Source organism: Gadus macrocephalus, chromosome 22 (assembly GCF_031168955.1).
Source record: "Gadus macrocephalus chromosome 22, ASM3116895v1".
Classification (NCBI taxonomy): Eukaryota; Metazoa; Chordata; class Actinopteri; order Gadiformes; family Gadidae; genus Gadus; species Gadus macrocephalus.
In genome coordinates this window covers 10,871,402-10,894,339 of record NC_082403.1, presented here as the reverse complement: position 1 = coordinate 10,894,339, position 22,938 = coordinate 10,871,402, and the positions used below count along the sequence as shown (strand labels likewise).

The window sequence follows — 22,938 nt, the reverse complement described above, 5'->3', positions numbered from 1 at the left end:
ACAGAAGAAGTGATATGGATGATATTTCAAGTTCACAAAAATAATAACATATAATTGAACATGGGTTTCGCAAGGGTACACTGAAAAACACACACACACGACACACACACACACACACACACACACACACACACACACACACAGACACAGACACACACACACACACACCACACACACACACACACACACACACACACACACACACACACACACACACACACACATACACTCACACACACACATGCTGTGCGTGTGTGTGAGTTAAGTCAGGGCAAGCCTCTAAATATAGCTGTCCTGCTGTGTTATTATCACAGCAGGAAGGCTTCCTGTTATCTTTCTCCCCCCCACTCCCATTGTTTTACTGCCCGGCCCGATGACAGCTTCACCCAGGACCGGCCCTCCGTCGCTGCCCCTCCCTGCAGCCCCGTGGCGCTTACATAAGACAGGGCCGTGGAGGAGGGTGCAGCCCCGCATGCTGGATGTATTTCTCACCCACCATAAATGACTCCATGTCGGCTCGCTGTTCATTGCCAGGGCTCATGGAGACCTGAAGGAGGAGGATTTTTATGTGCCACACACACACATACACACACACACACACACACACACACATGCACCACACACACACACACACACACACACATGTATGAACGCACACATGCACAAACACACATACACACACACACACACACACACACACACACACACACACACACACACACACACACACACACACACACACACACACACACACACACACACACACACAGGCATGCATAAACACACACATTCACACACGTCTGCTTCTCAAAGGAATCGCCAGATTGGGCCAAGATGGCAATAGCAATAACAATGGCTGATCAGCTATGTGTTCGACTTCAAAATAAATGATGCATGTGATTCCAGCATAAGAGCAGTATTTTGTAACATAGCAAAAACTGAATATGAGTTCTGTTGTTTATTCACATAGGCCCACCCTAGCAAGTACTGATTGACAAAATGATGCTGGGGACATCTGGCAACGTTGGACGACGCCAAACTCATGTTGCTAAAAAACAAGCCTTTAGCCAGGCTTAACCCGAAACACAATGACCCGCTCTGCTACAGTTCTGTTGCCATGCAAGCACAGACACAAAGCAAAAACAAACACACGGTTCTCTGCTTCCTTGTGGTGCTGTTAACAGAAAAACACATACACTTGTGGTGTGTGTGTGTGTACGTGTGGTTGTGTGTATGTGTATTTGTTTGTTTGTGTGTGTGTGTGTGTTATGGGGTGTGTGTGTGTGTGTGTGGTGTGTGTGTGTGTTATAAGACGCCAGAACTGCTGCATAACAGGCTTATCCTTTGAGACCCAATTCACTTCACAGTGTAACAGTGGGGGGTACAGTGGACCCACTGGTGGCTGACCCACATACGGCTCTGCTAGCTAGGAGCCGTGGTGGTGAGCACTACAATACACTGCCCCGTAAGGTGATGCTAGAAGTTGTAGTTTTGGAGTAAAGGGTTAGGGCTAGGGTTAGGACAGGTAATGAGATAGAGTTGGGATGTTGTGTGCGGTTGAATGGTGGGTGCTTGTTGGCTCTAGTCGAGTGTGAATTACATTATTTCACGTGGATGAAGAGGCCCTCAGCCACCTGGATGGTTAGCCAGGGGTGGATGTGAGTAGCCATCATAAACATAGCAATGTTACACGCACACAAACACACTAAAAAAAACAGCACACATTAATGCAGACCTGCAGATATCGATCGCATTTGTGGTTGTAGTTTTTGAGGAAAGGGGACAGATAACCGGATAGAGTTGGAATGTTGCAAGAGATGAAATGATCTGTGCTCGTTTGATTCTGGTCTAGTGTGGGTTTCATTGCTTCACATGAATGGAGAGGCCCCCAGCCATCTTGGATAGTTAGCCAGTGCAGTCGCCTTAGCGTTGGATGGAGTAGCCATCATAAACATTCTATTCAAAATCGGGCATCGATGAGAACCCGCGTAGTGGGATCAGAGACGATAATCTGCCAGATCACTTAGGAGACCAGGCAGAAACACGGGGTTCTGGTCCAACCACCGCTACATTGGATCAAAGATGATTTGACAAAACATTACTCTTTTTTTCCATTGACTTTGACCAAATCTGTAATCTAAATATCCCTAACTGCAACCATCTGTGTATGCTCAATGGTGTGTGTGTGTGTGTGTGTGTGTGTGTGTGTGTGTGTGTGTGTGTGTGTGTGTGTGTGTGTGTGTGTGTGTGTGTGTGTGTGTGCATGTTGTGTGTGTGAAGAATTCACTGTGCTGTGCAAGCCAAATATAAAATAGCATGGATATTTGAGGCCGCAACAAAAGCATCGTTTCCCAGTTAAGAGCCTGTACTGTGTTCCCGCAGACCAACCTGAAGAGCCTGGGCAAACAACGATTAGAGCTGTTGAGTTACACAGGGGTTAGGGTCATAGAGAGAGAGAGAGAGAGAGAGAGAGAGAGAGAGAGAGGAGAGAGAGAGAGAGAGAGAGAGAGAGAGAGAGAGAGAGAGAGAGAGAGAGAGAGAGAGAGAGAGAGGAGAGAGAGAGAGAGAGAGAGAGAGAGAGAGAGAGAGAGAGAGAGAGAGAGAGAGAGAGAGAGAGCAGTATAGACGTCACTGAGAATGAGTGGTCAGTGTTTTTCATCAGAGCTGGCTGGGATCACGCACAGGATTTCCCTCCCTGGTAACACTTGGTCACACAAATATAGGCCCGAGAAACAAACATGTTTTTGAGGAGCGGTAGAGGAAAGGCCAGACAAAAGAAGCTGTGACGCAACAACTCAAACTAAAAAAGAAAGATCACATCCTATGGCTCACCAAGGCTTTCCTACAGACACAACCTTCTGTTTGGCCCTTGGCAGGATGTTCCTTCACCCCCACACACACACAGACACACATGCAGTCACACACACAAGCATACACACACACAAACACACACACAGACACAAACACGGCCAAACAAAAGCATAGAAATCTCTACAAAAATATTATTTAATATTACAGGATTTTTTAAGGTGAATTTATGTGCAGAACTTTGCATCCAGGACATGAATTGACACTGTTTTGTTTGGCCGCCTGTTTTTGATTTTTGCTCTGTAACAGAATGCAAATGTTATATTACTCAAAGAGCTTTCAAGATTTATTTATTTTATTTGTCACATGCGTAATTTGTGGAACAAAAAGCAGTGGAATGGGGATTGCGACTGCAACTCCAAAAAGAGAAGGGGGGCGGGAATTAAATAAAATAAAATAAAAAGTTTAGGACGAGTTTCATGCATATGCAACAGCCAAACGTTCATTCCAAGGGAAAATACCGTTGTTTCTATGCCAAATCATTAATAATTATTAATAGTTACATGCGTAACACCATTTTATATTCTCCAATCTTGAAAACACAAGACAAAAAATAATAATTATATATATATATTAAAATAATGGTAGGAATATATAGGAATTGGTAAAACAATACGGAAAATCCAGAGGCAATCAATGGGTCCATTTGTTTTGTTAAGTTTCAATTTTAAGTCAAGAATGTCAAGTATATTCACTTGTTTAGCCATGAATCAAAGTAACAGACTCATTACAGACTGATGTGACGTGCTTTCCCCCCAGTGTTCACCGGTCACTTCACGGCTTCCGTTGTACTCTTACGTCCACGGTTGTACTTCCAGCCTTAGAGCTCCCCCTTTTGGCATGGTTCTATATAGCTTATTTGTATTGAAGCTGTGGTATATTTTGCCTTGGTATCAAGACTAACCAGCAAAATGTTATTCATTTAAAACCAAGCTCAATGTCACAAAGGAATTGAACCAAACACCTGGCCTCCATGCTGTTATCTACCATCAGAGGACATAATGAAAATAAAGGACAGATAGGCTGTATGTTCATGAGTAATTAGCAATTAATAGCTCCCCAGAAATGTTCCTGACTGGAATGATTTAGCTTTAGTCTAAAAGTTATCTAGGTGCCTGGATAATACAATTGTATACAATATAATTACATACATAAAAGGCAAATAGAATGATTAATTTACTATTTATATCCTCTGCAACATAATGCTGAAGTGTGGAATAATGTCTTAGTATCAACGAAAAATATTCAAGAAGAGGACATTTCACAATGCTGAATCCAGAAAAAAACATGGTGCATGTATACATCATTTATTAACCAGAATTCATTTTTACAGAGCAGAGGATTCAAAGGAGGACCCGAGGAGAGGTCTCAGTGATGGTGTATCTGTTGGAACTGCAGCCCACAGTAACCACAGGTCCCCACGCGAGTGTCTTTATCCTGAGCACAGAAACACCAGGAAGGAAGACATTAGGAGGATAATATCACATGGGGTACATTTCATTCACAGGCCTCAAATGGTTGTAAAAAAAGTAAGATTTACATCCATATATTTTTTCATCTTATCCAGAAATGGTTTGTAAGAATAATGCTAACTGAATAGTGCTAGACTTGGCTTGCTTAAAAACAGACCACTGGTTTGTGCGTGGTGGTGGTAAAAAAACAGTGTGTGTCGGCCCAAATAATTTTACGGGTTGCAAGAAAATTCCCACCCCTTCCCATGCCTTCCTCCAAAGCCACTCCCACAAAACATGTGCTAGCTTAAGTAATAGGTCTACCTTTCAACAGACTAAATGTGAAATAATGCCTACACTACCAGTTCAATGTATAATAGAAGACAGTAGTAAGCAATCTTTAGGGACCTACCAATGTTTATAGTAGTGAACACGTGAAGGACTTCATGGCCGTCTACACTATAAGCTCTTGAATGTTGCAGAAAATATGCAACAGCGAGCCCTGGTGTCACACTATGATGGGTAAAAAAATATTTTTGACACAGTGATGGTCCGTGGCATAAAACAGGTTGGGGACCGCTGGACTAGAGGACATTAGTATCTGCAGAGATCGCTCAGCCTAATGTAGACCAGAGGACAGTGGTAGGCCAACTGCAGGGACTAACCAGGTTAATGTAGACTTTGGGGTGACCCAGGGCTCCTCCACCTCCATCACAGGACACCGTTCTGGCATGGACGTCAGTCACTGGCTCTTCTGCAACCAATTTGATTGCAAAATTCTTGTTCACCTACATAGGCACAATATAAATGAAAGAAGTTACTGGTTCTTGCTCACCAAACAGAAATATATACTAAAACGGTGTGCGTCAAACGACCCGTTTCATGAGAATGTACGTCTGACTAAAATTAGGTATTTATTTGTATTCTGATTGTTGGGTGTGCCAAATGACTCATGTTACTGAAAGTGGTAGGCCTATTCATAATTCGACTTGTCATAATCGTGATCAATAACATATAACGTTATGTGACCTTAATTCTGAAAGCCAAGGCTCCCAACTACGGAGCCCCCAAACACGCGACTTACCTCCTTCTGTCTGCCGACGAACCGAGCTCGCCTGGGATCGTGCTCATCGAACACCTGAGTGAGAGAAAGATTCAGAGTCATTCAATACAGAATGCATTACATATCTACAATAGCATCGCACTGTCCATTATGATCTGGTCTAGCTGCTTATGGTATTGAGGGACGTTCTTCACTGACGTGAATGTCATCAGGCATTTCTGAATGAAACTCGTACCTGGCCAGTGTGGGTTATTGCCTCGCCGGTATGTGAAACATCAACGCTGTAACGATGTGCAGGTACAGCAGACAATTTCAGAGGGGAAACGATTAACTTTGCATTCTTGCTGAAGGACAGCAACCTGCCCGTAATGGCCGCCATGTTTACAATTGACTAGTGTTTCCCAGACTGCCTTGCAGCACAGACTTCCTAATATTACTTCAAGACGCTCAATTTGTAGATTTTATATGTGTATATATATATTTATACAATATATAATATTTCATATATATATGCACATCTCCATTTTATTGTTTAGAACTGAATATCATAGGATTACTGGATGATAAATATTATATAAATCACCGGAAGTAGTTTATGGCGCACCGGAAGGATTCCGTGGTTGCTGGCGAAGTCCGTGCAGATAGAAGTCATGCTACTTGTCTGTTCTGTGGATTATTAAAACACTATTCCAGGGGCGTACCCCTGTCCAAATACATCTTCTGCTTTTATAAAGGTTTGTGGTTTGTTTTTGTTGGTGTATTAAGTCTCTCCTAAGTTGAAACGTTATTATGTTGTTGATTTTCTTTCAAATGGCCTTGAGCATCCAACATGCTTCTAGTATATATCAGAGTATCAGGGTCTTGTAACCGAGATAGATTCTGTTCAGGGTCAGGAGTTGACATAATTGCATAAAACATGTGTATATATGTGAGATACCAATATTTCAATTTAAAAGGCCATTCACTCTGTTATGGGGCAAACCCGGTGGTGTCAATTTCTAACGTATAATATAAGCCTAGTTGGTGTAGGCATGCCCCTATACATTTTTGACATGAGTTTCTATAACACCTATCGTTATCTTTGTGTGTTTTTGCTTTCAGTGACAATTCATGGGTTTCAGAGTCACAGAACTGCTAGGGACAATTATAAATACGATCTACACATAACTAGAAAATTACGATTTATTTGGCAATAGGAAGTGGATTGCAGTTCAATTTTGTGCCGCACTCTGGGCTTGATATTTACTTTTGAAACAAATGGCTTCTCTCATCAGCTTTTGTCTTTTCATCTACCCATACCCAATAACTCTAACTCCATCACCAGTGTGAAACATAATAACCAATGCATTAATTTAGTATCAAGGGTAGCAATGCACTTGCCTGTATCTTCAAATAGGGAAAATCCCATTATACCCCCTCTGTGCAGGTGCTGTCACCATGGTGCCCTTCCTCTTCAAGCACCTGGTCACTCCCTTCAGGAGGCCCTGGTTAGCCCTGACGTCGGCCTCCACCACTACCCTCAGGGTGCCCTGGTTAGCCCTGACATCAGCCTCCGCTCAGCCCAGCTGCTGCAGAAGCCTGTCCACGCTCAGCGCGGCAGCCTCCAGCAGAGCGCTCTCATCACCCACAGGCAGCAGCCCCAGCCAACCAGCCTCCTCCGGATCCTTCTCCCGGTGTGGAGCCACCCTGCTGGGCCGCTGTCAGCAGCTCGTCGGCTTCCAGCCAAACGCTGGGATGAAGACCAAGACTGCCCTGAAAAGACGCTGCAAAGACTGCTTCATCGTGCGACGCAGGGGACGCTTGTTTGTGTTCTGCAAGACAAACCCCAGGCACAAGCAGAGGCAGGGCTGAACCATCAGAGAGAATAGTGAGATTGGTGGTTTAAGGCCATGCATGGTCGAATTTGACTAAATGTAAATGATTTCTGTTAAAAAAAATAAAGTATGTTTCTATTATGTGCACTTAAGGTTTGTTTGTATTATGTGTGGTTTTCTTTGATATCAACTTATCTCGATTTTTAACGTTCTAACCCATTTATAAATGTGTCTTTTATATTTGTAATTGAAACGCAACCAACTGTTATTCGGCCTCATTGATCGAGTAACCCCTGACTGCAGCTCGCAGATGTGGGCGGGCTTTCTGCAGAAAGCGGGAGAACGTATTTCCGTCTGAGTCCATGATACTGAGCGCTTTTCTGCCTCGAGGTAAGTTGCCGCTCTCTGTTCGTGTACATTATAAACTAATGTATGGATAGACCAACAAGTTGATCATTAAAATATTCATGGAAGTAACATGCATAGGCCTCATGTTTATGTCATGAGGTCGTTTGAAAAATAGCATTTAGGCAGTGTTTTTCAGCTTTTTTTAACGCCATGCCCTCGGGCCAAATATGAGGACACATAATCGGGTCCACATATGAGGACAATTAAATAAACTCCAATATTTTGCTTATCATGGTAATATTCTCCAAACCACATTGGTAAGATATGTTTCGTGAAACATTGAAACCTGATTAAAATGTTGCTTTTCCCCTCCAGATTTGCCTGCACATTGCACCACGACATAACACACACATTACGAAACCAACAGTTCTTTTAAGAACTCCTCTCTGTCTGTCTGTCTTTGTCTGACTGACTGACTGACTGACTGATGGTCTGTCTGTCGGACTGACTGATGGTCTGTCTGTCTGACTGACTGACGGTCTGTCTGTCCGACGGACCGTCTGTGTCCTTATTTTCTCTTGTCAGGTAGGTTCACTGCAATGCTTAAAAAAAAATCATATTTCATATTCGGGTCTATAAAAACAGTTACTAATGCGCTATATTTGTGTGTGTTTCTACCCTAGAGTATGTCTGAGAGAAATAAAGAAGGTAATCAATAAATCATTCACTTGAATTAGAGTATGATAAGGCATAATAACAGGATTTGAATATCAACATTTAATGCATGGCCTTACTCTTTGCATAGTGCATTCCATTTTGATATTGGAATTCTGCGTTGACAATGATCAAAATAAAAGTAATGAAATACATTAATTTATTCATTCTTTGTGTCCATTTGTTACCCACAGCTACTTTGATTGACCGTGTGTGTGTGTGTGTGTGTGTGTGTGTGTGTGTGTGTGTGTGTGTGTGTGTGTGTGTGTGTGTGTGTGTGTGTGTGTGTGTGTGTGTGTATGTGCCTGTGCCTGACAGGTGTACCACTGCTGAAATTGACTGTAAAAAAAAAGTTGTAATATAACAGAATTGTACTGTTTATTTTACAGATTTTGTCTGTATTTTTAAAATACCATTTAATTTACAAAAGGAGACTGTTATTTTACATGTAAAATGTAAACTAACATGAAAACACTGTAACTGTGAAAACACACAATATTCCTGTTCTTTTACAAAAAAAACTATTAGAAATCCATATATTTATTGTTAAAATACGTTCACAAATATATCGTAATTTCACAAATATTTGTCTGTTATTTAAGGGAATAAACTGTAAAATTCAACTTTAAAACTCATTTAAAGTTACTGAGAAATTAAAAGTAAAATAACTATTTAATTAGTAATTTTACTATAATTTCTTTGTTAATTGACTAATGTTTTCATTGAAAATAACTAAAATTACTGCAATTTCCTAGATGGTAACATTTATTAACATTATATTACTAACATTTATTTAAGGACATCTAAACAGACATAGGGAAAGTGAAGGAGGCCAATACCAGGATAAAACCACATAAACTACATGCTTTTCATCTGTTTCCTTAACCTACCACTTAAAAGCATTACATTCTGCCAATGTTTTGGATGTATGGTTACTTGACCCAGGTTATGGAAACCTTTGATAGAGTATGGATTCATTTCAGTGAGGTTGAATGTAAGTTTGTAATCCATGTATGGTGACTTGACCAAGTTATGGATGCCTTGGATAGAAATGTTACTGTAAACAAACAAACTGTATGCAAAACGTTTGATTTATGTTTCTCATCAAAACATATATATATCTTGTAGACATGGGTGGATTACTGCACGGGCACACCGGGCACATGCCCAGGGGCCCAAGCCGCCCCACAAGTTACTAACAGTGGGGTCCAGGGCCCCACAAGTTACTAACAGTGGGGCCCAGGGCCCCACAATCTGAAGTAGACTGAGCCGCCCCACAAGTTACTTACAGTGGGGCCCAGGGCCCCACAACTTACTAACAGTGGGGCCCAGGGCCCCACAAAATACTAACAGTGGGGCCCTGGGCCCCACAACTTACTAACAGTGGGGCCCAGGGCCCCACAAAATACTAACAGTGGGGCCCTGGGCCCCAGCGTTAGTAACTTTTAATGTTGCATTGTCGAAGCAATCAGTAGAGAAATACAAAAATTCAAGCGAAAACAGCAATAGTAGGCCTATTACTACTGAGTAAATAAATTAATAAAAAGATCAATAGGGGGCACTATTTCAGTTTGTGAATTTGAGACCATTCACGAACAAGTCACTGTCATTTAAACATGGAGCAACGGCGAACTCTAAGTGGAGCGTTGAAGCAATGAATTTATTCAGTTCAGATCATTTAACAAGCCTGGAGATGATGCAACCCCAAAAGGACTGCTACGAATTATACTCGATTGTGGACTGCAATCTATGTTTCCAAATGTGTATGTGTAGCGCTACGGCTTTTTCTGACTCTGCCCGTCAGTAATTGCGAAGGGGAGCGGTCATTCTCTCCTCTGTCCAGGATAAAAAATTAACTGAGGACGAAAATGTCACAAAAACGCCTCAAGGCACTTTCTCTCATGGCAATTGAGAGCGACCTTACCAATGCACTGGAGTTTGATGATATCGTGGAGGATTTTGCACGGAACAGAGCCCGGAAAAAATGCATAGGTGAAATGCATTACTGTCAATTAATGTAAGGAACTGGTCGTATTGAGTTGCCTTAAGTCGTTTTTATTTGTGGTTGAAAGCGGTGCATTCGAAATTCGTTCAAATCGCCCAAAATTTCATAAATTATGTATTTTTTTTATCAAGTTTTGGTTAAATAAAGATGCATTTATTTGTAATAATTATTGTGAGGTTGCCTTTCCTGTGCTACAAATCCTGCTGAGTTGCAGGTATAGGCCAATGACTTATTATCGCCAATAAGTGTGTGTGTATTCTGGGTGCGTGTGTTTATGTTGGAAGGGGGGGGGGCTGCGGAGTCCACGTGCCCAGGGGCCCGATATGTCATAATCCGTCTATGGTGCTGTGCTGTGCTGTATTGATGTTTGAGAATGTGCTGCCGGATCTCCGCCACCAGATGGCGCCCAAGAGGGTAAAACCATGTGTTAAACGTTTAGACCCGCCCACATTTAGCTCCTCCTCGATCTGCGGGCTGCAGTCAGGGGCACTTGACTGAGCCTGCAACCGTTGCTATAGAAACGGACTGTAAACGCTGGTGGTTGGCATAGCGGTTTAACGTGAATATAGATTTGGTTAAGTATGGAGGAAACATTGAATGGTAAAATATCTAATGGAGCTGTTAACATTACAGTTCTGCGAGGGAATAACTTGGTGAGTGTCTTTTTTGTTCTGCAAAACCACAACGTTAACACAGGACTTCACACACACACACACACACACACACACACACACACACACACACACACACACACACACGCGCACACGCACGCACGCACATGCACGCACAAGTACTCGGTAGGGGAACTGTGTAAAACAGCCAAAGATAATCTAAGTTAGGGCTTCAATGGAAGCAACGGTTGAACGTAAACATTAGCAAAACCGTCAGAGGGAGTTAGTAAGCAGTTGTGATCTGTGCAAGTGATCATGACTGTGGCCAGTGCTATAACATTATAGCCTAGGCCTTACTTAGAAGCGGTCCTGTTTAACATTGCAGTCGTAACTCAAGTTAATGAATGCAAATTACCAATCATTTAAATCTCATGAATATTGAATCAAGAATTGTCTATTTCCAGCAGGGCAACAAACACGAGCCCTTACACCACTTTGTGCGTGTTGAATTTAACGGTGCGTTGGTGGGAGAGTCAGACCGGAGGCAGGAGGTTGACGTGACTGAGGGAGTGGTGGACTATGACTTCAGCTGCAGCTTCAGATGTCCTGACGACAGACACAGCCTCGACGACATGGCCCACAAACCTCTCATATGTAAGGAAGGAAGGAAAGGAAAGTATCTGTTTAAAAAATCCCAGAGCTGAAACCTGAGGTGTGTGTGTGTGTGTGTGTGTGTGTGTGTGTGTGTGTGTGTGTGTGTGTGTGTGTGTGTGTGTGTGTGTGTGTGCCACCTGACTGGTTGTTGTGTTCTCTGGCTCAGTGACAGTGATGGAGATCCTGCCCAAGGAGAAGAAGCAGAAGGAGGAGAGGACCGCGGTACTGGGCCAAGCCGTGATGGACCTGCTGCCACTTCTCCATGGTAACAGAACAACACATGTTACCCTTTGTCCTTTAACTGATTGCTATAGCATTGCTATTGGATCGGTCCAAGGAGGATGGCGTGGAAATGGTATGGTCTCATGCGCTCCCTCGTGTTCTTCTCCTGCAGGTCAGTGCAACATCTCGTCACTTGTTCAACTGCATTGCGCTGCTGGTTCCTCACTGGAGACGGTCTCATTGGACAACCTCACTCTGGTCAGATTAATATGCAGTGTGTCACACGGCCATTTAGATAAGCTTTTTTTAGATAATAAGATCCTCAGTGTTCTTTGGGTGTATCAGCTTCTTATTCTCAAGACCCCTAACCATGTGGGTAAAGTAAGACAGCAGTGCAAATTACAATCAAGACAAGTGTTTATTAAAAGCTTAAAGATTCATGATGCAATTCTTTGCACCAACTCTAATAATACCTTACACTTGCTTAACCAACTTATATAAAGTGATTGCATCCATATAGGGACATACAATGAATTAAATTCAGTTGTACTAAGTCAACTAACTGCATTTCCATATGGATTTCATCCATTCCTGATGACTGTTTCCCATAAATGTTTGCCTCCCCAGTGGTTGTGAATGATCCAAAGTGAGGGAATGATGATGACCCGCAGTGGCTCAGCCTGAACCTCTTTCCTTCCCAGCATGATAGGAAACCAACCCATGAGCTCCTCTCCTTTTAAGCAGCTGCCCTCGCTGGAGGTGGCTGTCAGCGTCGCCACGCCGCTGCTGTCTGAAGCCCAGCGGCTGTCCTCCAACCTGCTGATGGTTACCATGGAGACCGCCTTCGGCGTCCCGGAGGTGTGGAGCCTGACCGTCTCGCCGGGCACTCCTGCCTGCTGCTACACGGCGGCTCTAAAGCTTCCTGTCACAGCCGAGGTGATGCGCTCCTCTGCCCGGTCCGTACTGTCTCAGTGAGCTACTTACTGTGTATCAATACTCCGTCTTAGGAGACACAAAGAAGATTGGATGACATTGAGGAACACCAGTGCAGGGCCCGTTCAAAACGGGCCTTTTCGGAACAGGTGGATTGCCCATTATTGCTCCTTGCAGCTTTCTCGAGGAACAAACTTCGCACTCTGCACTGCACTTCCTTGAGTACTCCAAGTGGGAAGTTGATCGGATGAACGGTTGTGGAGAAAAGCAAAGGAAAGCCTTACAGAGACTCCTTTAATTATACTTAGATATAAGGGATAGTTAACTACTACTACGTACTTAAGGATACCAACAGGTACGGGGGGGGGGGGGGGGGGGGCTTAATCCAGAACCTTCTGTTTGTGAGAGCAACACCCTATGGATTCTACACAATCCGCCCATCTTTGGTGTGCTGTTGTTGCACATGTCCATAACAGGCGTTTCCTTGCAGAAAGAGGAGATTCTGATGTTCTCTGAGGGCCAGCTCAGAGCAGGGGATGAGAGGGAAGCCCCAGACAGACCCAGGAAGTGGCCCCAGGTGGGTTCTCTGGCCCCTGGAGCCCAGGTCTTCTCTAGGGCGGTGGCCACTCAGGAGGAGCTTGATGAGGAGGAGTTCGGAGACCTCACTAGCCCGGAGGTAGGCCGCCCTTCAGGTCAGCTGCTGAGCAAGCAACCACTGAAATAAATTGCGATTTACAATTGAGCCACATCACAATACGTCTCTTGCAAGACTGCCATCTGTGAAAAGATGAATATATCACTATTTGCCATCTGGGATGTCCTTCCTTCCTTCCTTTTCTCTCCTCCCTCGATTCCTTTTTATTTATATTTAGTTACTTACCTACATACTTAGTTATTAAGTTCCTTCCTTCAATCCTAAGATTGTAAATGTCTTTCCTTCCTACTAGTAGGAAGCTTAAAGATTGTAAAGTCAAAATCACACACATGCAAACCACTGGCTATACTTGACCCTGGTCTTCTTGGCTAGCAGATCTGTGTAGCAGGTCATGCTAAACGATGCCTGTATGCCTGCAGGACAGGGAGTTCTGTCATGTGGCGGAGACGACCAAGAAGAGAGTGTGCTGGGACACGGTGCGGCGCTGCTTCTTGGACACCGGGGGCTCCACCAGGTTCATAGTCTAACTCCGTGTCCGTGGACATGCGACAGATCGATGTCCTTGATGATGTTGTCTGTTGTCGGCTGTTTATGTGTATCTTAATGTTCTTCCTGGTTCGTTCCTGGTCATTGTGGTTTCAGGTTGTCAGAGAGGATCGAAAAGTGCCGACTGTGGCCGCTGGAGATCATGAAGGCCCCGCCTCCAGTAGTCCAGGGAGGAAAGGCCAGTAGCCAATCAGAGAACAGTCCAAATGTCCCCCCTCTTGTTACGAATACAATCCACTCTGAGAGTGGATAAGTATGATACTATCAAGTATATTAATACTTGAGTAGAAGGCTCAAGGACTTTAACTTTAACTTTTTAAAACTGCTGCATGTAAGAATTGTAAAGAGAGCAAACATTTCCCTCACTATTTGCAGACAGATTGCTGTTATTTCTTACAAATGACACTAAAATAGTAGCACTTATATCTTCCCTACTGTAGGCCCCCTTAAGTATTTACTTGAAGTAATATTGTCTTAGGATGTTTAACCCTTATTCTATACTGCTATTCCCATGGCTGTTATCATATTAATAAATGCATCCCTGTCCGTGTGTTCAGGTGCCTGAAACTGAACCTGAGCAGCAGATCTCTTTCCACGGCGTGGCCTATGTGGACATGGGGCCCCTGCTGTACCCGGGGGCCACCCGCGTCAGAGGGACCTACAGAGTCCACCCCTTCTCCGAGTCCGACCTGCTCGCCAAGGTCAGACGCAGGACAGCACAACATGATTAAGTTGTATTTATTTATTTTTGTATTTATTCTGATAGGGTTAGACATACTATAAATTGTCCCATTTGCTATTAATAATGTGCCTCTTATCTTATCTGATTTGACAATTGTTGTACAATTTGAAAACAGACACACCACATATTATCACAAACCAAATCAAATCAAACTTTATTTATACAGCACTTTTGAGCAAAACCGACTTTCAAATTCTTATTAAGCGCAGCAACATTACAAGAACAAGAAATGTCTTTAAAATAACAGCAAACTTCTGAGTCACAAAGATACATGAGCAAACCGCAATCCTCAAACAACTTTTACACCGCACCAATGTAGCTGACAGACATCTGTTCGCTATTCTGGTTATGCAGACCAAGCGGACGGTGAGTGTGTTGAAGGAGCAGGCCAAGGCTGCAGCCTCTCAGGTTAAACTAAGCCTTAGCCCGCCAGCAGCCTCCCCCAAGGGGACTCCCAGCAAGGGGGTGAATGGAGGAAACAAGGCTGGGAAGGAGACAACCAAAAAACTCAGCGCGGTAAGGAACATACCCAAACATGCTATAGGTTAGCGCGATGAATCGCTTGAGGGGAAATTAGTTTTCGATTTTTTTGGAATACAAATAATTGTTTTGAATAGTAGTAGTACTAAAAACTTTTATCTAAACAGGGAAAATGACATTGAAACCAAAGACTCTCGAGTGAGCCCTTTATAATTCGACAGAAAGGACATTGTAGTCAAGTACTTGAGACAATGATAAAGATTTAAATATATTCTATATTGTATAAAAGCTACAGTACAACATAGAAGTGCAAACGATTAAACAGGTTCAGCGAAGATATTAATGTGTTAGTGTCAATAGATGTAATACTGGACTCTTCCAGGTTGCTGAACAGACAGGCCAGAGCAAGCTTCCAGCTGCTGAAACCGTGACTGAGGTGGACCCACTTGTCCTCGCAGAGAGACAGGTAGGCTGCAGTCTCAACATGGCAACCACAATGTCAGCCAACAATAATGTCAATCCACCAACTGCAGAAATTTCATGTCGGTCCCATAGAAGCGGTGGCATAAGTCAAGGACCAAATGAGTGTGAAGGGTTTGGAAAGTAATGCAATACCTTCAAGTTCATATGCAATGCATTTCAGGACCAAGCTCTACCAAGCCAATGGCTTTGCGGTATACATAGTCAGTTTGATTCCCTAACCTGAACCATCTCCTAGATGTATGCGGATGCCAGAACCTACATCGTCGTTGAGATCACCGTAGAGAAACCCCTGGTCCCCAAGAGACCGCCCGCTGAGCTGGCCAAAAAGTGAGTAACAATAAGTCAGTCGGTGCCACATACTACTACTCTCCACATTCAGAGATGTGTTCAGTGTCTTCTTCTGGGGTTTTCTTTGCAGAGTGATGGAGCTGATTCCTCCCAGACTTCCGTTACCTCGTCACCCTGCCGGGGCTGGAAAAGTAGACCACACCCACTCAATCACACACCCACACGCTCACAGACAAAAACACCGACACACACACACCCTGACGCACACACCCAACACCCTCACACACACACACACACACACACAAACACACGCTCACACACAAACACACACACACACACACACACACACTCACGCACAAAACCACACGCACGCACGCACGCACGCACGCACTCTCATAGATATAAACATAGCATGCGAGAGTGAGCGCTCTTCTCTTGCGTGTGGAGGCAGTGCAGGAGTTCCATCAAGAGGTCACCAGTGTGGTGGGCCAGGTCTTGGATCAGTACCAGCAGCTGTTTGGGGCTGCCTTCCAGCCCGGGGTCCAGCCCATGGACCCCAGCACCCAGGATCACCGCCGGAGACAGCTGCTAGGGGAACTCAACTACTCTGGGAAGTACTTCGCCTTAAAGGAACAGATGAAGGTCAGAAGAAACAGTGGTCCCATAAAGGGACTCAATCTTACGGTTATTCACAGTTAAGAAGGACAGGTCACAATTGTTACTGAGCTTTTTAAAAGCTTTGACTTGAACCTTGTACCTCATGTAAAGTCAGCCTTTCCTCATATAAACACACAATATTGTATTGCCGGAGAAGGGTTGTGAGAAGTTTCAAACCAAGTTATTGTGAGGAAGTCGTACGAAGTGAACAATAAGTGATCTCAGCCCGTTGAACAGAGTTCAAGCGTGGTCGATTGTGGTTCCAGAGCTCCGTGGTGAAGATAGTGCGTGAGAAGATGCTGAGGACTGAGGCCTTCTCCCACCCAGAGCAGCTGCAGGCCTTCCTCAGCCAGCTCTACGTCTACCTGGTGGATCAGATGCACCTGGCTCTCAACATGGTAACGAGTCCCCCGTCGCCCACTCTGCCTCACTCAGCCAGCCAGTGGCAGGGACCATAGTCCCAGCAGTACTCCCATCCCCCCCCTTCCCCCCTCTGCTCAGTTGTACCTTCTCTTCACCTGTCCTTCCTTTCATCTCCCTTGTCTGATCCCTTCCCCTCTTCGCGTCCTCCTCCTCCCCTCTCCTCTCTCCCCCTCCAGACGGAGGAGCCTCCGGAGGCAGCGGAGGTGGTGCGGCCCGTCCTGGACGTCTCTCAGCTCAGACACTTTGCCAGGGAGGCGGAGCATAACGGAGACTTCCAGCTGGCCGCCCAGTACTACCAGGAGGTGACCGCGCACCCCGTGGTTTAACTCACAACTCAAAACCCAATGTTTGCAATGTTGAACGGAGTGTGCGACTCTGCTGCACTCTAATTTTGCGACCGGTTGTGTTATGGTTGTTATGGGGTTGTGTCATGGGGTTTGGTAATGGTTGTGCTGTGGTTATACCACGGGGTATGTTAATCGTAATTAATGCTATGCTAATAGTTTGGTAGTTGTAATATGTGATAGGCTTACGGTTCAACAGTAGTGCTATGTCATATGCTAATAGTTCAATAGTAATGCTTTGTGTTCATCGTTGTGCTACGCTCGTGCTCCTTCAGCGGTTGGTCGGGGGGCCGACGGAGCCCTCCCATTGGTTGGACTACGGGACCTTCTACATGCGTACCGGGGACCACGTCAAGGCCGAGGAGTGTTTCCACCACGCCGTCTCCCTCCAGCAGACCCACCTGCCCAGGTATGCGAGCGCTCCCCCCGTCCATCCCCCCGCCGTAGGGACACAGCCCCCTGAGTGCCCTGAGTGTGTCCACAGCCTGGTGATGTGTGGGGTCCTGGCCGAGATGGGGGAGCGCTACGACAATGTGGAGACGTACCTGGAGGCAGCGACCGGCGCCCACCCAGCCAGCGTGGTGGCCTGGACCCTGTCTGGTAACTGGAGCTCCATAACGACGCAAACCGGGGAGGCGTCAGTACTCTGCTGACGTGCCTTTGTCCTAAACAGCCGCTGTAAAAAAAAAAAAGGCAAAGTTCCATCAAGGACATTTATGTATTTTGGATTGATATTTTCATTGATGCTAATGAATTGAATCACTTAATAATAAATAAGCCAATAATCCTAAAAATGGACCTCCGGTGTTGTGTTCCTCCTCCTTATTTTGGGGTCTTCCTTCCAGGGATGTTCCACCAGGGGCAGAACAACGACTTCAAGGCCGAGAGCTGCTTCCTGACGGCGGGCAGGCTGCTGAGGGCCAGAGAGGGGAGAGGGGGGCCCCGGGGGGGGAGGGGAAAGGCCAAGGAGGGGAGAGGAGAGGCCCCCGAGGGGACCGGTGAGACCCGGGAGGGGAGGGAAAGCACCCAGGGTGAGGAGCCCAAGCTCGAGGGACGGGACGATGAGGAACAGGAGGAACAGGAGGAGGAGGGAGAGTTGTTGGAGGAGAAGGGAACGAAGGAACGGGAGGAGGCCAAGCCAGGTGAGGCCGGTGTATTGGTATGAACATAAATATGTTTTGTGGAGAACCACAATGGAACATTAAGCATTTATTTATAGTGAAAGCTTTTACGTATTCTATTAAGTATTCTGATCTATACATTAGCTGAACGTAGCTGAAATACTGCCTGAGATACTGCTGCACGGGCCCAAGAAGGAAACCTTAATCACTGGTGCGGTGCCTGGTAATAAAGACTCTGTGCCCTATATCATTCACACAGAGAGTGTCGGCGTGGAGCCAGAGAGAGAGAGGCAAGCTGACGCAGAGATGCCAGCTGCAGCTTGCAAGCCCACCCCGGCGTATAGCAGGACACAATCCGCACCCCCTAGGTCGTCCATCTACATGGAGACCGCCCAGTTCCTGCTGCAGCACCATGCCCTGCAGGTATACACACACACACACACACACACACACACACACACTCACACTCACACTCACTCACACTCACACTCACACTCACACTCACAACGACCAGGATCATTACCACTGCCTGATGGAGCAGCTGTCAGTTGGACTTTATAAAGGAATGGGTTAGAATTCAGCATCGGTTTGGGTTAGAATTTTCGTATCTACTGGCTGTACTTTAGTGAGCTATGATGAAGCAAACTTCTGTTATTATGTTTTATGTAGAGTGGTTTTATTTTCTCAACTGATGGTTATAATGCTGATCTGTTTGTGTGTGTGTGTGTGTGTGTGTGTGTGTGTGTGTGTGTGTGTGTGTGTGTGTGTGTGTGTGTGTGTGTGTGTGTGTGTGTGTGTGTGTGTGTGTGTGTGTGTGTGTGTGTGTGCGCGTGCGTGCGCGCGTGTGCCTTTGTGCAGATGGCCCAGAGAGCTCTGGCCCAGGAACTGCTGTCTTCCGACGGGGGTCTAACCCATGGTCTGACCACCGCTTACTGCCTGGCCGCTGCCAAGCTGCAGATGCTAAGCGCAGACTACTGTAGTGCTGCTGCCACCCTGAAGGGGGCGCTGGCTAACACTAGCAAGGTACTCACATTATGCCACAAAACAAATCCGGCTGTGGGATGTTACAATCAAGCAGTTAGAATGATTGTTCTTGTCTTTATTCTTCTATTGTGGTGTTGTCCTCATACTTGAATATTTGCTTTTCAGTCACTTACCTTCCTGTAGTAAATACTTGACCATTCATGGTGGTTCGGCTTTCTATTCCTTCCAAAGAGAATGTATAGATGGCCTCTGTATCTCTTCCTTCTCTGTAGCTTTTTTATTTAGTTTGCAGTCCCTCCCAAGCAGAGGAGTGAAAGTTGTAGCATTTGTTGCATGAGGCCTTAGAACACCTTGTTGTACTGTAGTCACCTAAAGATGGACAGCAGGATGTGAAACGTAAAATAACTACAACATTTCACAAAGGGATGTATCATATTCACACCTACTTTATTGATAATCAAAAAGTATATCAATATTCAGCTCGAAATTAGCTAATAAACCCTCAAGTCTTTGAATGGAAGGAAATCGATAGACTGAAAATATTTTCTAAAGCACACCCTGATAATCCTTAATAATATCATTAGAGGACAAGTACGTATTTGTGTGGTTCATCACTTTAAGTCATCCCAATGGAGTCCAAAGTCCCGCCTCACCAGCTCTGAACTCCCCTCATTCAACCTGGATGACAATCAACATTCTTCTTGTTTGTCAACATTAAACCGCGATGGGGGACATTTGGAGACAGACACTTTGTTGCTTAGCAGCGGGTTGCCGTGGTTGCTACTGTGTGCAGGAGCCCGAGGCGTGGGCCCTGCTGGGTCACTGCAGCTACCTGAGTGGGGACCGGGCCAAGGCCCGCCAGTGTTACCAGAGGTGCCTGGAGTACCAGCGGCAGCCTGAGGACACACACCCCGTCTTCCTCCGCCTGGGCTCCATCTACCTCCAGGAAGGAAAGGTCAAGCCCCCCCTTCCATCCTCTCCCCTCAATTCAACTCTGTCCTCTTGGGATGGATTGGGTTTTTAATATGTTGCTGAAAACAGGGTTGTTATATTAGGGGTTCGAGCAGCGAAGCTTCTCGAACCCCTAATATAATGTTCTGTAATGTTTTTTCTTTTTCTCAAATTCTGTATAAGTCATACTGCAGCCTATACCGTAAGTCGAAAACTCTTGAAATTTGCAGGTATGGTTACCAATAACCCCCTCTACCCATGAACCCAAAATGACCACCAGATTGATCTGGACTCAAAATTCTTTCAGAATATTAATCTCTAGAATCAGACGCATTTATAAAACCCCGGCTCTTATGCCCTAAAAATGTACACTTTTCCCACGATTTCATATTAAAGCTAAACATGATCAAATGTAGCCATTCACAGGCTACAAAAATAATCAAAAATTCCCCAAAATCGCCACATAAATCTTTAGACCAAGCCTCACAAAAATCATCGAATAGAATTTGTTTTACTTAGTTCCATTTGAGAAATATTGACCAATAAAGTTGGAGCAGTTAGCCCATTTTTCTTATATGACCATTTTGTACAGCACACATTGAACAGCACCTGAAATTCATCAGGCAATCACATTCCAGCTCATTAGTTTCCAAGAATCTGACTGCCAAGACACAGTATGGCATTAAGGGGCACTTCTTTGTTAACCATTTATCCTTCATAATGAACTCTTTCATATTAATATTTCTTCCGTTAGTGTTCTTGACAACAAATGTTTAATTTCCCCAGAATTTCAAAGATTTTTCAGGTATTTGCTTTTAAAGCCCTTAATTCATTTGAGAAATGTTTGCTTGGAGTTTTCTGGATGTTGTGTGCTTATCATAGACATTGGCGACATGTGAATGAGGCTACATTTCAGGTTTGTCAGTGGCTCAATGGGATAATGCCTTGTACTGGTGATCCTTAGTTTGAGAGTTCGAATCCCGATTAGACAATTATGCTGAACATGACATTCGGCCATTGCTCTGAAGCCCATGTCACCTGAAAGCAGAGGCACAGTATGGGGAACATCAACATCTTCCCTTCATATTTATATATCTTCCATAAGTGTGTTCTTGACTTTTCATTTTGCTCGGACCCCGTTAGTCACCGCTTGCGTTTATATTTTTTGATTATTTATTTACTCTTACCATCATATTTCGCCAGTGTGGACATGGTCACAATGGCCTGATAAAAGATCTGTTAAATCTGTTAAATCACCACTGCGTCAGGACCAAGAGATCAACCGAAAATGTTCATAAAGATAAAGCTTGAAAACAAGAAAACGCCTTACGTTGTGGGGGTTCCCCTTACAGTTCCAGAATGCCAGAACCATATACCTGCAGGCCTGCAGCAGCTCCCCATCCTGTCTCACCTGGCTGGGGCTGGGCATTGCCTGTTATCGGGTAACAAAAAAACAATTAAAAAACGATTACTTACACGATTTTCATTAAAAATGTATAGGCTATTATTGTAAGGTGTGTGTGTGTGTGTGTGTGTGTGTGTGTGTGTGTGTGTGTGTGTGTGTGTGTGTGTGTGTGTGTGTGTGTGTGTGTGTGTGTGTGTGTGTGTGTGTGTGTGTGTGTGTGTGTGTGTGTGTTTGCGTCTGTGTCTGTGCACATGCTTGTCTGTTTTTGTGTGTGTGAATGTGTGCGTGTGTGATCCGCACATAGCTGGAGATCCTGAGTGAAGCTGAGGAGGCACTGACGGAGGCAAACACCTTGAACAACATGAACCCAGATGTGTGGGGATACCTGTCTCTGGTCTCCCTCAAGGTGAGGCCCTCCACCCCCTGGGCGAACATCAGACTCCTTCTGCTTTGCTTTTTAACAATCGCAATCCCACATGGTCACAGTAGATTGACGTCCAGCCCTCTCCAGATGGAAGACCCATTTGGGGTTTTCTTTCGAGACATTCAATGGATTTGAACCAGCAGCAACCTCTACTTGATTAAATGGTCCAACAACATGTCTTTCTCTCTCTTTTTATTAGATTGGCAGAAGATTGGAAGCAGAGCAGTCATACAAGTATGCTGTGAAGGTATGCTACCACATTGTTCAGTTCATCTGCTTGGAAAAGGAGACCCATTTCTAAATGGTTCGTTGTTGGTTTCTGAATGCCTGATTGTTTATCGTGGTTTTCCTCTTCCAAGCTGAACCTGCAGGACGAGCCGGTCCTCAGGGAGATCAAGGAGCTACAGGACCAGTTAGGCTTTGGGGATCCTTCATTCTAACTTCTTTCAGTGGTTATATTATTATATTATATTATACATTATATGATGTTGTAATGTATTTTTTTAATGTTGTAATAAATATTTTTTGGAAAATATTGAGTTTGGCTACAGATTATCATTCACCTTCAACTTCATATAACTAATGAGTACATGAATAGTGATACCGTTTTGATTCGATTTGTGAGATGTTCCCTAAAATAAATGTACAATATAATGACATATTTTGATGTGATATCATACCTAAAAATTTTGAATAATGGAGATGATGCTGTTTGACTCCCAGTCGAAAGGTTCTTGGTTTTGAACCCCAAT

General features: G+C 44.6%; 3 protein-coding genes across 4 annotated transcripts in view; 2 read left to right on the top strand and 1 right to left on the bottom strand.

Moving 5' to 3' along the window:
- The window catches only part of ndufs6 (NADH:ubiquinone oxidoreductase subunit S6), a 59,316-nt gene extending 53,521 nt beyond the window's left edge, over positions 1-5,795 (bottom strand). The window contains exons 1-4 of the mRNA XM_060043498.1: positions 5,618-5,795; positions 5,404-5,457; positions 4,985-5,107; positions 4,209-4,305 (exon numbers count right to left, since the gene is read on the bottom strand). Of these exons, the coding sequence (XP_059899481.1) occupies positions 4,237-4,305; positions 4,985-5,107; positions 5,404-5,457; positions 5,618-5,761 (390 nt within the window). The 5' untranslated portion in view covers positions 5,762-5,795 and the 3' untranslated portion in view covers positions 4,209-4,236. The remainder of the gene's footprint in view (positions 1-4,208; positions 4,306-4,984; positions 5,108-5,403; positions 5,458-5,617) is intronic.
- Positions 5,796-5,962: 167 nt separating this feature from the next.
- Positions 5,963-7,348, top strand: mrpl36 (mitochondrial ribosomal protein L36). The gene is made up of 2 exons (XM_060043495.1): positions 5,963-6,116; positions 6,809-7,348. The coding sequence occupies exons 1-2, from the start codon at positions 5,978-5,980 to the stop codon at positions 7,231-7,233; spliced, it is 564 nt and encodes a 187-aa protein (XP_059899478.1). The 5' UTR covers positions 5,963-5,977; the 3' UTR covers positions 7,234-7,348.
- A 3,408-nt stretch (positions 7,349-10,756) lies between these two features.
- cfap70 (cilia and flagella associated protein 70) lies at positions 10,757-22,725 on the top strand. 2 transcript variants are annotated; one of them, XM_060043486.1, is made up of 26 exons: positions 10,757-10,916; positions 11,339-11,528; positions 11,695-11,793; positions 11,923-12,008; positions 12,495-12,686; positions 13,174-13,359; positions 13,758-13,852; positions 13,981-14,062; positions 14,442-14,585; positions 14,981-15,142; positions 15,489-15,572; positions 15,825-15,916; positions 16,008-16,068; positions 16,325-16,519; positions 16,801-16,932; positions 17,134-17,259; positions 17,577-17,710; positions 17,786-17,901; positions 18,147-18,443; positions 18,682-18,845; positions 19,281-19,445; positions 20,200-20,361; positions 21,710-21,799; positions 22,067-22,168; positions 22,386-22,433; positions 22,546-22,725. In XM_060043486.1, exons 1-26 carry the CDS (start codon positions 10,845-10,847, stop codon positions 22,624-22,626), a joined length of 3,357 nt encoding a protein of 1,118 aa, XP_059899469.1. In that variant the 5' UTR covers positions 10,757-10,844; the 3' UTR covers positions 22,627-22,725. The 2 variants fall into 2 exon arrangements, with proteins under 2 accessions (XP_059899469.1, XP_059899470.1); XM_060043487.1 differs by having other exon boundaries at positions 10,760-10,916; positions 11,342-11,528.
- The last annotated feature ends 213 nt before the right edge of the window (positions 22,726-22,938 follow it).